The sequence below is a fragment of the Nerophis ophidion genome, linkage group LG10 (genome assembly GCF_033978795.1).
Source record: "Nerophis ophidion isolate RoL-2023_Sa linkage group LG10, RoL_Noph_v1.0, whole genome shotgun sequence".
Taxonomy (NCBI): domain Eukaryota; kingdom Metazoa; phylum Chordata; class Actinopteri; order Syngnathiformes; family Syngnathidae; genus Nerophis; species Nerophis ophidion.
In genome coordinates, this window is record NC_084620.1 from 7,989,841 (window position 1) to 8,003,274 (window position 13,434).

At 38.7% G+C, this 13,434-nt stretch overlaps 1 protein-coding gene across 6 annotated transcripts in view; it reads right to left on the bottom strand.

Annotated features, from left to right (window-relative positions):
• Positions 1–840: 840 nt before the first annotated feature.
• Positions 841–13,434, bottom strand: part of iqsec3a (IQ motif and Sec7 domain ArfGEF 3a) — a 252,472-nt gene continuing 239,878 nt past the window's right edge. For 2 of the 6 annotated variants that reach the window (XM_061912226.1, XM_061912225.1), the window contains exon 13: positions 883–7,185. In XM_061912226.1, coding sequence (XP_061768210.1) covers positions 6,631–7,185 — 555 coding nt within the window. In that variant the 3' untranslated portion in view covers positions 883–6,630. Of the gene's footprint in view, positions 7,186–13,434 lie in introns of all 6 variants that reach the window. The other 4 variants (XM_061912224.1, XM_061912223.1, XM_061912221.1 and 1 more) reach the window with 3 other exon arrangements.

Below are 13,434 nucleotides of genomic sequence, written 5' to 3' on the forward strand. Positions count from 1 at the left end.
AATGCCCCTAAAGCTGGCCAACACGCCGGATTGTAGTCAGCTGGAGGCGTGTCTTAATGAAATTAAACAATGGATGTCCGCTAACTTTTTGCAACTCAACGCCAAAAAAAAGGAAATGCTGATTATCGGTCCTGCTAGACACCGACCTCTATTTAATAATACAACTCTAACATTTGACAACCAAACAATTAAACAAGGCGACACGGTAAAGAATCTGGGTATTATCTTCGACCCAACTCTCTCCTTTGAAGCACACATTAAAAGCGTTACTAAAACGGCCTTCTTTCATCTCCGTAATATCGCTAAAATTCACTCCATTCTGTCCACTAAAGACGCTGAGATCATTATCCATGCATTTGTTACGTCTCGTCTCGACTACTGTAACATATTATTTTCGGGTCTCCCCATGTCTAGCATTAAAAGATTACAGTTGGTACAAAATGCGGCTGCTAGACTTTTGACAAGAACAAGAAAGTTTGATCACATTACGCCTGTACTGGCTCACCTGCACTGGCTTCCTGTGCACTTAAGATGTGACTTTAAGGTTTTACTACTTACGTATAAAATACTACACGGTCTAGCTCCATCCTATCTTGCCAATTGTATTGTACCATATGTCCCGGCAAGAAATCTGCGTTCAAAGGACTCCGGCTTACTAGTGATTCCCAAAGCCCAAAAAAAGTCTGCGGGCTATAGAGCGTTTTCCGTTCGGGCTCCAGTACTCTGGAATGCCCTCCCGGTAAAAGTTCGAGATGCCACCTCAGTAGAAACATTTAAGTCTCACCTTAAAACTCATTTGTATACTCTAGCCTTTAAATAGACTCCCTTTTTAGACCAGTTGATCTGCCGTTTCTTTTCTTTTTCTTCTATGTCCCACTCTCCCTTGTGGAGGGGGTCCGGTCCGATCCGGTGGCCATGTACTGCTTGCCTGTGTATCGGCTGGGGACATCTCTGCGCTGCTGATCCGCCTCCGCTTGGGATGGTTTCCTGCTGGCTCCGCTGTGAACGGGACTCTCGCTGCTGTGTTGGATCCGCTTTGGACTGGACTCTCGCGACTGTGTTGGATCCATTATGGATTGAACTTTCACAGTATCATGTTAGACCCGCTCGACATCCATTGCTTTCCTCCTCTCCAAGGTTCTCATAGTCATCATTGTCACCGACGTCCCACTGGGTCATTATTGTCACCGATGTCCCACTGGATGTGAGTTTTCCTTGCCCTTATGTGGGCCTACCGAGGATGTCGTAGTGGTTTGTGCAGCCCTTTGAGACACTAATGATTTAGGGCTATATAAGTAAACATTGATTGATTGATTGAAATGGGAACATTATCACCAGACCTATGTAAGCGTCAATATATACCTTGATGTTGCAGAAAAAAGACCATATATTTTTTCAACCGATTTCCGAACTCTAAATGGGTGAATTTTGGCGAATTAAACACCTTTTTATTTATCGCTCTCGGAGCGATGACGTCAGAACGTGACGTCACCTAGGTAATAAAGCCCCATTTTCATTTTTTCTAACACATTACAAACACCGCGTCTCAGCTCTGTTATTTTCCGTTTTTTCGACTATTTTCTGGAACCTTGGAGACATCATGCCTCGTCGGTGTGTTGTCGGAGGGTGTAACAACACTAACAGGGAGGGATTCAAGTTGCACCACTGGCCCAAAGATGCGAAAGTGGCAAGAAATTGAATGAAATTTGTTCAAAATACGAGGGTGTGGGGAAAGCCGACAAAATGGTCAGTCGTTTGTTCCGCACACTTTACCGACGAAAGCTATGCTATTACAGAGATGGCAAGATTGTGTGGATATCCTGTGACACTCAAAGCAGATGCATTTCCAACGATAAAGTCAACGAAATCTGCCGCCAGACCGCCTTTGAATGTGCCGGAGTGTCTGCACATTTTACCGGCGATGCTAAGGCAGACATGGCACAGAGATGTATGACCTGCAGATGCATTTCCAACGATAAAGTCAACTAAATCACAAAGGTGAGTTTTATTGATGTTATTGACTTACTGTATGTGCTAATCAGACATATTTGGTCACGGCATGACTGCCAGCTAATCGATGCTAACATGCTATTTAGGCTAGCTGTATGTACATTTAAAACTATATTTACATCCGGCGTTTCCTTCCACCCACATTTAATGCCAAACAAACACTTACCAATCGACGGATTTAAGTTGATCCAGTGTCACAAGATGCGAAACTTCCGATCGTTGGTCTGCACATTTTACCGCCGATACTAAGGCAAACATGGCCGAATAGCGTCAATAGCTATTCGCTCAATAGCTTTAGTTTCTGCTTCAATTTTGTTTTAGCTATCTGCCTCCATACTCCAACCATCCGTTTCAATACATGCGTAATCTGTTGAATCGCTTAAGCCGCTGAAATCCGAGTCTGAATCCAAGCTAATGTCGCTATATCTTGCTGTGCTATTCGCCATTGTTTGTTTGTATTGGCAGCACTGAATGACGTCACAGGAAAATGGACAGTGGCTTTGCAGATAGCGAAAATAAGGCACTTTAAAACTTTTTTTAGGGATATTCCAGGACGGGTAGAATTTTGAAAAAAACTTCCAAAAATAAAATAAGCCACTTGGAACTGATTTTTATTGGTTTTAACCCTTTTGAAATTGTGATAATGTTCCCCTTTAAAACTCACTCCTGTTACTCAAATAAGTCATCATCATCCCGGGAAAACTTGTCAAAAATGAAATGAAGTTGCCTGAGATGTGCTAACACACACTTGGAGTCGTTTACTTTCAATATTTTCAGATTTAGACTTGAAACATGACATAAAAGGAAGTTTATTTTGAAATAATTATACCCCAAAGCAATTTGATGGAATAGCTTTCTAACGTCTGAAAGCTACATGAATGGCGCTTCGAACAATAAAACACATTTTTGGATAGACTTGAATCATATTTAATAGCATGTTGATATACCGCAGAGACAGGTCAAAGGGAGAAATTTGACAGGAAGTGATGATGGCTCATTTCTCCTCCACTTCCTGTCGTTCGCATCTTTTTTTTTTTTTCTCCTATCTTGTAAATTCTCAAATATTTTGGAGTCATTGATGAAGCAGTGCACTTGTATGGGAGAGCCCTTTGGTCAGTGTCCTGTATGTGGAAGTCAGCTATTCGTGGGACTCCCAAAATGCTACATCGGTTGCCCTGGAAACGTCCCTTGCACGCACATTTACACACATGTAAAAGCATCTCCCGGAAAAAAGCAAAACGGACGGACGGAAGATGGGAAGAAGCTGACGTTGGCCACCGTGCATCTTACTGCTGCGTTGGAATTATGACCATCACAATCACACTTCAGTCAGTCATGCACAAAAACATACTGGAATAACATGCAGAGCCAACAAACATTCCAATGTTTAATTAAGTACAAATAAATTTACCTCTGTATTTATATTTGCTTGGAGAGCATTTTTAAAGGCCTACTGAAATGAGATTTTCTTATTTAAACGGGGATAGCAGGTCCATTCTATGTGTCATACTTGATCATTTCGCGATATTGCCATATTTTTGCTGAAAGGATTTAATAGAGAACATCGACGATAAAGTTCGCAACTTTTGGTGCTGATAAAAAAGCCTTGCCTGTAGTGGAAGTAGCAGACGATGTGCGCGTGACGTCACGGGTTGTAGAGCTCCTCACATCCTCACATTGTTTACAATCATAGCCACCAGCAGCTAGAGCGATTCGGACCGAGAAAGCGACAATTTCCCCATTAATTTCAGCGAGGATGAAAGATTAGTGGATGAGGATAGTGAGAGTGAAGGACTAGAAAAAAAAAAGGCGAGGGCAGTGAGAGCGATTCAGATGTTATTAGACACATTTACAAGGATAATTATGGAAAATCCCTCATCTGCTTATCGTGTTACTAGTGTTTTAGTGAGATTATATGGTACCTGAAAGTCAGAGGGGTGTGGCCACAGGTGTGGTGACCGCCAGTGTCTCCGGTGGGAGGAGGTAATAGTCCGCAGCTGCAGAAGGACGCAAGCTCCGCTCATAACTATGGAAAGAGCAGACTTATTACCACAATTTTCTCACCGAAACCTGCCGGTTGACATATGGTCGGGAACCATGTAGGCTTGACCGCTCTGTTCCATAGTAAAGCTTCACCTTCGGGAATGTAAATAAGGAAACACCAGCTGTGTTTGTGTTGCTAAAGGCAGCTGCAATACACCGCTTCCCACCTACATCGTTCTTCTTTGACTTCTCCGTTATTAATTGAACAAAAGATTCAGCAACACAGGTGTCCAGAATACTGTGTAATTATGCGATTAAAGCAGACTACTTATAGCTTGGATCGGGCTGGAAAAAACTGTCCGCTACAACCGGTGACGTCAAACGCACGCGTCATCATACCGCGACGTTTTCAACAGGACACTTCGCGGGAAATTTAAAATTGCAATTTAGTAAACTAAAAAGGCCGTATTGGCATTTGTTGGAATGTTAATATTTCATCATTGATATATAAACTATCAGACTGCGTGGTCGGTAGTAGTGGGTTTCAGTAGGCCTTTATTTTTTATTAAGTGGACTTCATCCAATGTAATTAATATTTTGCTATAAAACGCTTTTTTTTTGTTTTTTTTGAAAGCAACAAAAGAATGCAAGCTACTAGTGTAATATCTAATAATAAATCGTGTTTATCTAATCACAGTTTCAGAATATTCAGATGGGCCAGTAAAAAAACGGAGCAGCAGACTGAATATCGTCTTCAGGCCACACTTTGACGTCAGTAACGTCAATTCGTCTTTTAATTTGATTAGTTGGGCCTGGAAGCTGCAATCCACGTGAGAGTGAAAGTCATGAGATTCCAGCGTGTTAAAATGCAGTAAATGTGACTGGAATATTGAAGATGTCATTGCTAGTAAGATCTAAATATTCTTATTTGGGGTGACTAGTCGGGTCTGAAAAGTACTTTTTGAGGAAGACCCATTTCTGTGTGAGGTTAGTGTAATTGCTGGAATCTAAAATGCAATGAAAATTACTTTCTATTCTATTTTATACTATTCTAAAATGAATAAATACACTAATCGGGTCTGACAGCTTCTTTTCTGGGATGGGGGACGGGTTTATGGGGACGACCCTCTTCACTCCGAATCAGGTAATTATGTGGTGGAACTGACTGGACAAATGCTGACATCATTTCTCACAATGTCAAACGTTCAGTGGTCGGGTCTGGAAGCTGCTTTTCAGGGGTGGAGGCGACTCACTTCGAGCTAAGATCATGTGATTACTTTGTGTTAAATGCAATATATTTGAAACAATCATGACATTTTTTCTAGTAAGATCAAACTGTTTGGTTGACTAGTTGGGTCTGTAAGCTTCTTTTTTGGGATGACCCAGTTCAGTGTGAAGTTTTTGTGATTACTGCCGTTTCAGATGCAATAAAATTGACACCTAACATTTAAAAAGATACAAATTGACTAGTTAGTGTTGCAAAAACAAACATGGAGTTGGGCGACCCTCTTCACTCTGATCAAGCTGACTGGAAAAATCCTGACATTTTCTATTTAAAGCGTCATTTAAGTTGAGTAGTTGGGTCTGGAAGCTGCTACGGGGTGGAGCGAAAAAGGCAGAAAAGATGATGTTGAGCGACCGATTTCAGAGGGGCAGTCATGTGATTACTGCATGTAAAACTGATTGGAATAACCATGACCGTTTGACTTTGCTAGAAATTGTCATTTGGGTGACTAATCGGGTGACAAAAACACATTTCGGGTTACACAAGGCGTTGAACAACCGATTTTAGAGGAATGGTCATGTGTTAAGATGCGGTTAAATTGACGGGAATATTCATGACATCATTTTTAGTAATGTCAAACTGTCCTGTAAGTTGACTAGTCGGGTCTGGAAGCTGCTTCCTGGCAGGGGGGTGTTATATTATGTATAAAAGATCATGTTAGGCGATGTGAAAGCAATGTGATGCTATATAAGGGAAGCCTGTGATATTTACAAACTACGCTTGGGTCTAACAAAAAATGCATCAGATAAAACAGTTTGTTTGGCCTTTTTTTGAAATCAGCTGTCACTACAGGCTATTGTTTTGTTTCCCTGTCTTTTGGGATAAATGTCAGACTAAAAAGATAAGCGGGGCTGCAGATTGAGAAGGATAACACACTCAGACAAAGTAGATGGCAACAACATAAAGAGTTGGCAAAACATAGTAAGTCTGACGAAACTTTTTTTTTTTTCTTTCAGTTTTTGCATCCATCCAATAAATCCATACGTGAGGAGGAAGGAAAGTAGTTCTTTTCTGAAGCCTTGGCAATGGCCGTGTGTTCTTTTTATTTCGGCGGAGGTCTTTTTTTGTTGATATTTTTGGCACAAGCGTATTGGATGATGAAGAAGGAAGGGAGTGAGAAAGGAAGGAAAGAAGGAAGGTGATCTTATCTCCTCCCACATCCTGGTTGGCGTTGACTTTTAATCAAGCGTGTGTTAAAACCGGTCCTAAAAACGTGTTTGAAAACACACGCGTCGTCAAGTAAAATCCTATATATGCATCATATTTCTTTAAATCTAAGCATATTTTCCTAAATATAAGCATAGAAGTGTGATCTTATGTACATTATGTACTGGAAGGGGCTTTAATTCTATTTACACCATGCTCCGAGACCCGCTGGGGGTCCGATGGAGTCCGAGGCGAGGGTCTGGGGGGATGTACTGGTGCGGGTGGTTGTACGGCGGCGGGGGCGGGGGGAGCGGGGGCTGGTGGCCGTCACCGCCGCCTTGCGAGTTGTCGGGCGAGCGAAGCGGCGTGGACGTGGCCGACTGACTGAGCTGGTAGTGCTGGCAGCGGTGGGGGTGCGGATGTGGGTGGGCGGGCGCGTGGCTGAGGAAGGCCTCCACGCGGGCGGGGCCGCTGTTGTCCAGCATGATGACTTTGACGATCTGCTGACACTGGATGAGCGTCTCGGGCCGCAGATCGGCCACGCTGACGGCGGGCGGCGGATGCGGCGATGGCGGCGGCTGGGGGTGTGGCCGGTGGGCGGGGGTGCTGGCCGCCGAGCGCAGCTGCAGATGTTGAGGTGGAGGCGCCGGGCCCTGGCTTAGCCCCGGGTGGAAGAGCAGCTCTCCCTGGTGGTTAAGAAGGGCCACGCTCTCGGGACTCGAGCTGAGCTGGTACGTCTGAAGCCTGTTGTGAATTGACACCTAGTTTAGAAAACAGCCAAAAGACAGCATCATATGTTATAAAACTGGTTCCTCCTCTACGATACGTCAAGCCCTCTTATTCATCTCTTTTAGGGGTGGGGGGGGTGAAAGTGGTGGTGAAGTCATTCCACACACACACACGCACACACACACACACGCACACACATTCTTGTATTTGTTATCTTCTTGAGACCTCCGAAAAAGGTCTACTTCTTCAGGACCACCCTTTATAGATATATAACAAATTGTATTTAAAACAGTAATAATATATACATACTATGCAGATATAAAAAAGCTTGTTGTAAAACATTTCTTGGGATCTCACAAGAAAAACGTCACAATTTCACGAAAAACTGAGGATTTTGGCAGTTATAATAAAAGTCGTCATTTTACTCGACGCAAGTCAACATTTTACAAGAAAAGCTGAGCAGGTGTGCAATATTATGACAAAAGTTGGAATTTTACTGAAATAACAGTGCTTGACAAAAGTCACAATTTTTTGCTCTAATAACAGAAATTTTACTTGGAAAAAGTCATAATTTTACTCAAAAAATGTCACTATTTTACAAGAACAATAGAAAATTGGCACTATTGTGATACAAGTCAGAATTGTATAGAACAAATGTCACTATTTTGCATAATTTTACGAGAAAATATTGCAATATTACAGAATTATAAATAATATGAACATTTGTTCCCAATTTTAAAACAAAAAAGTCAACACATTGTGAAAAAAGACTGCTTTTAGTTCATTACATTTTTTAATTTAAATTTCTGTTTGTAATTGTTTTTCTGTTTTTTTTTTAACATATATCGGCTAGATGGGGAGCACTTTTAAACCCGACACACAGTCAGTTTGAAAAATCCCTCCTTTTTGGGACCACCCTCATTTTGCTAGATTTCACCACTAGGGGTGCAAATGAGACGTTCTCTTTTAGATGCGATGCTTTTCTGTATTGGGACCATGATTTATGTCCTAACTTGTTCACCGCTCCTCATATGGAAGCTACTTTTCCTTGTTGATGTCTCAAGAAGGGTAGAAATACAAGAACACACACACACACACACACACACACACACACACACACACACACACACACACACAAACACACACACACACACACACACACACACACACACACGCACACACATTCTTGTATTTGTTATCTTCTTGAGACCTCCGAAAAAGGTCTACTTCTTCAGGACCACCCTTAATAGATATATAAAAAATTGTATTTAAAACAGTAATAATATATACATACTATGCAGATATAAAAAAGTTTGTTGTAAAACATTTGTTGGGATTTCACAAGAAAAACGTCACAATTTCACAGAAAAACTGAGGATTTTGGCAGTTATAATAAAAGTCGTCATTTTACTCAACGCAAGTCAACATTTTACAAGAAAAGCTGAGCAGGTGTGCAATATTATGACAAAAGTTGGAATTTTACTGAAATAACAGTGCTTGACAAAAGTCACAATTTTTTGCTCTAATAACAGAAATTTTACTTGGAAAAAGTCATAATTTTACTCAAAAAATGTCACTATTTTACGAAAACAATAGAAAATTGGCACTATTGTGATACAAGTCAGAATTGTATAGAACAAATGTCACTATTTTGCATTAAAAAGTCATAATTTTACTCAAAAAATGTCACTATTTTACAAGAACAATAGAAAATTGGCACTATTGTGATACAAGTCAGAATTGTATAGAACAAATGTCACTATTTTGCATTAAAAAGTCATAATTTTACATAAAAAAGTAATAATTTTACGAGAAAATATTCCAATATTACAGAATTATAAATAATATGAAAATTTGTTCCCAATTTTAAAACAAAAAAGTCAACACATTGTGAAAAAAGACTGCTTTTAGTTCGTTAAATGTTTTGATTTAAATTTTTGTTTGTAATTGTTTTTTTTTTAACATATATCGGCTAGATGGGGAGCACTTTTAAACCCGACACACAGTCAGTTTGAAAAATCCCTCCTTTTTGGGACCACCCTCATTTTGCTAGATTTCACCACTAGGGGTGCAAATGAGACGTTCTCTTTTAGATGCGATGCTTTTCTGTATTGGGACCATGATTTATGTCCTAACTTGTTCACCGCTCCTCATATGGAAGGTACTTTTCCTTGTTGATGTCTCAAGAAGGGTAGAAATACAAGAACACACACACACACACGCACACACACACACACGCACACACATTCTTGTATTTGTTATCTTCTTGAGACCTCCGAAAAAGATCTACTTCTTCAGGACCACCCTTTATAGATATATAAAAAATTGTATTTAAAACAGTAATAATATATACATACTATGCAGATATAAAAAAGCTTGTTGTAAAACATTTGTTGGGATTTCAGAAGAAAAACGTCACAATTTCACGAAAAACTGAGGATTTTGGCAGTTATAATAAAAGTCGTCATTTTACTCAACGCAAGACAACATTTTACAAGAAAAGCTGAACATGTGTGCAATATTAAGACAAAAGTTGGAATTTTACTGAAATAACAGTACTTGACAAAAGTCAAAATTTTTTGCACTAATAACAGAAATTTTACTTGGAAAAAGTCATAATTTTACTCAAAAAATGTCACTATTTTACAAGAACAATGGAAAATTGGCACTATTGTGATACAAGTCAGAATTGTATAGAACAAATGTCACTATTTTGCATTAAAAAGTCATAATTTTACATAAAAAAGTCATAATTTTACGAGAAAATATTCCAATATTACAGAATTATAAATAATATGAAAATGTGTTCCCAATTTTAAAACAAAAAAGTCAACACATTGTGAAAAAAGACTGCTTTTAGTTCGTTAAATGTTTTTATTTAAATTTTTGTTTGTAATTGTTTTTTTTTTAACATATATCGGCTAGATGGGGAGCACTTTTAAACCCGACACACAGTCAGTTTGAAAAATCCCTCCTTTTTGGGACCACCCTCATTTTGCTAGATTTCACCACTAGGGGTGCAAATGAGACGTTCTCTTTTAGATGCGATGCTTTTCTGTATTGGGACCATGATTTATGTCCTAACTTGTTCACCGCTCCTCATATGGAAGGTACTTTTCCTTGTTGATGTCTCAAGAAGGGTAGAAATACAAGAACACACACACACACACACACACACACACACACGCACACGCACGCGCACACACATTCTTGTATTTGTTATCTTCTTGAGACCTCCGAAAAAGGTCTACTTCTTCAGGACCACCCTTTATATCCATCCATCCATTTTCTACCGCTTATTCCCTTTTGGGGTCGCGGGGGGCGCTGGCGCCTATCTCAGCTGCAATCGGGCGGAAGGCGGGGTACACCCTGGACAAGTCGCCACCTCATCGCAGGGCCAACACAGATAGACAGACAACATTCACACTCACATTCACACACTAGGGCCAATTTAGTGTTGCCAATTAACATATCCCCAGGTGCATGTCTTTGGAAGTGGGAGGAAGCCGGAGTACCCGGAGGGAACCCACGCATTCACGGGGAGAACATGCAAACTCCACACAGAAAGATCCCGAGCCTGGATTTGAACCCAGGACTGCAGGAACTTCGTATTGTGAGGCAGACGCACTAACCCCTCTGCCACCGTGAAGCCCACCACCCTTTATAGATATATAAAAAATGGTATTTAAAACAGTAATAATATATACATACTATGCAGATATAAAAAAGCTTGTTGTAAAACATTTGTTGGGATTTCACAAGAAAAACGTCACAAGTTCACGAAAAACTTAGGATTTTGGCAGTTATAATAAAAGTCGTCATTTTACTCAACGCAAGTCAACATTTTACAAGAAAAGCTGAGCAGGTGTGAAATATTATGACAAAAGTTGGAATTTTACTGAAATAACAGTGCTTGACAAAAGTCACAATTTTTTGCTCTAATAACAGAAATTTTACTTGGAAAAAGTCATAATTTTACTCAAAAAATGTCACTATTTTACAAGAACAATAGAAAATTGGCACTATTGTGATACAAGTCAGAATTGTATAGAACAAATGTCACTATTTTGCATTAAAAAGTCATAATTTTACTCAAAAAATGTCACTATTTTACAAGAACAATAGAAAATTGGCACTATTGTGATAAAAGTCAGAATTGTATAGAACAAATGTCACTATTTTGCATTAAAAAGTCATAATTTTACATAAAAAAGAAATAATTTTACGAGAAAATATTCCAATATTACAGAATTATAAATAATATGAAAATTTGTTCCCAATTTTAAAACAAAAAACCAACACATTGTGAAAAAAAGACTGCTTTTAGTTCATTACATTTTTTAATTTAAATTTTTGTTTGTAATTGTTTTTCTGTTTTTTTTTTAACATATATCGGCTAGATGGGGAGCACTTTTAAACCCGACACACAGTCAGTTTGAAAAATCCCTCCTTTTTGGGACCACCCTCATTTTGCTAGATTTCACCACTAGGGGTGCAAATGAGACGTTCTCTTTTAGATGCGATGCTTTTCTGTATTGGGACCATGATTTATGTCCTAACTTGTTCACCGCTCCTCATATGGAAGGTACTTTTCCTTGTTGATGTCTCAAGAAGGGTAGAAATACCAGAACACACACACACACACACACACACACACACGCACACGCACACGCACACACATTCTTGTATTTGTTATCTTCTTGAGACCTCCGAAAAAGGTCTACTTCTTCAGGACCACCCTTTATAGATATATAAAAAATTGTATTTAAAACAGTAATAATATATACATACTATGCAGATATAAAAAAGCTTGTTGTAAAACATTTGTTGGGATTTCACAAGAAAAAACGTCACAATTTCACGAAAAACTGAGGATTTTGGCAGTTATAATAAAAGTCGTCATTTTACTCGACGCAAGTCAACATTTTACAAGAAAAGCTGAGCAGGTGTGCAATATTATGACAAAAGTTGGAATTTTACTGAAATAACAGTGCTTGACAAAAGTCACAATTTTTTGCTCTAATAACAGAAATTTTACTTGGAAAAAGTCATAATTTTACTCAAAAAATGTCACTATTTTACAAGAACAATAGAAAATTGGCACTATTGTGATACAAGTCAGAATTGTATAGAACAAATGTCACTATTTTGCATTAAAAAGTCATAATTTTACTCAAAAAATGTCACTATTTTACAAGAACAATAGAAAATTGGCACTATTGTGATACAAGTCAGAATTGTATAGAACAAATGTCACTATTGTGCATTAAAAAGTAATAATTTTACATTAAAAAGTAATAATTTTACGAGGAAAATATTCCAATATTACAGAATTATGAATTATATGAAAATGTGTTCCCAATTTTAAAACAAAAAAGTCAACACATTGTGAAAAAAGACTGCTTTTAGTTCATTACATTTTTTTATTTAAATTTTTGTTTGTAATTGTTTTTCTGTTTTTTTTTTAACATATATCGGCTAGATGGGGAGCACTTTTAAACCCGACACACAGTCAGTTTGAAAAATCCCTCCTTTTTGGGACCACCCTCATTTTGCTAGATTTCACCACTAGGGGTGCAAATGAGACGTTCTCTTTTAGATGCGATGCTTTTCTGTATTGGGACCATGATTTATGTCCTAACTTGTTCACCGCTCCTCATATGGAAGCTACTTTTCCTTGTTGATGTCTCAAGAAGGGTAGAAATACAAGAACACACACACACACACACACACACACACACACACACACACACACACACACACACACACACACGCACGCACGCACGCACGCACGCACGCACACGCACACACATTCTTGTATTTGTTATCTTCTTGAGACCTCCGAAAAAGGCCTACTTCTTTAGGACCACCCTTTATAGATATATAAAAAATTGTATTCAAAACAGTAATAATATATACATACTATGCAGATATAAAAAAGCTTGTTGTAAAACATTTGTTGGGATTTCACAAGAAAAACGTCACAATTTCACGAAAAACTTAGGATTTTGGCAGTTATAATAAAAGTCGTCATTTTACTCAACGCAAGTCAACATTTTACAAGAAAAGCTGAGCAGGTGTGCAATATTATGACAAAAGTTGGAATTTTACTGAAATAACAGTGCTTGACAAAAGTCACAATTTTTTGCTCTAATAACAGAAATTTTACTTGGAAAAAGTAATAATTTTACTCAAAAAATGTCAGTATTTTACAAGAACAATGGAAAATTGGCACTATTGTGATACAAGTCAGAATTGTATAGAACAAATGTCACTATTTT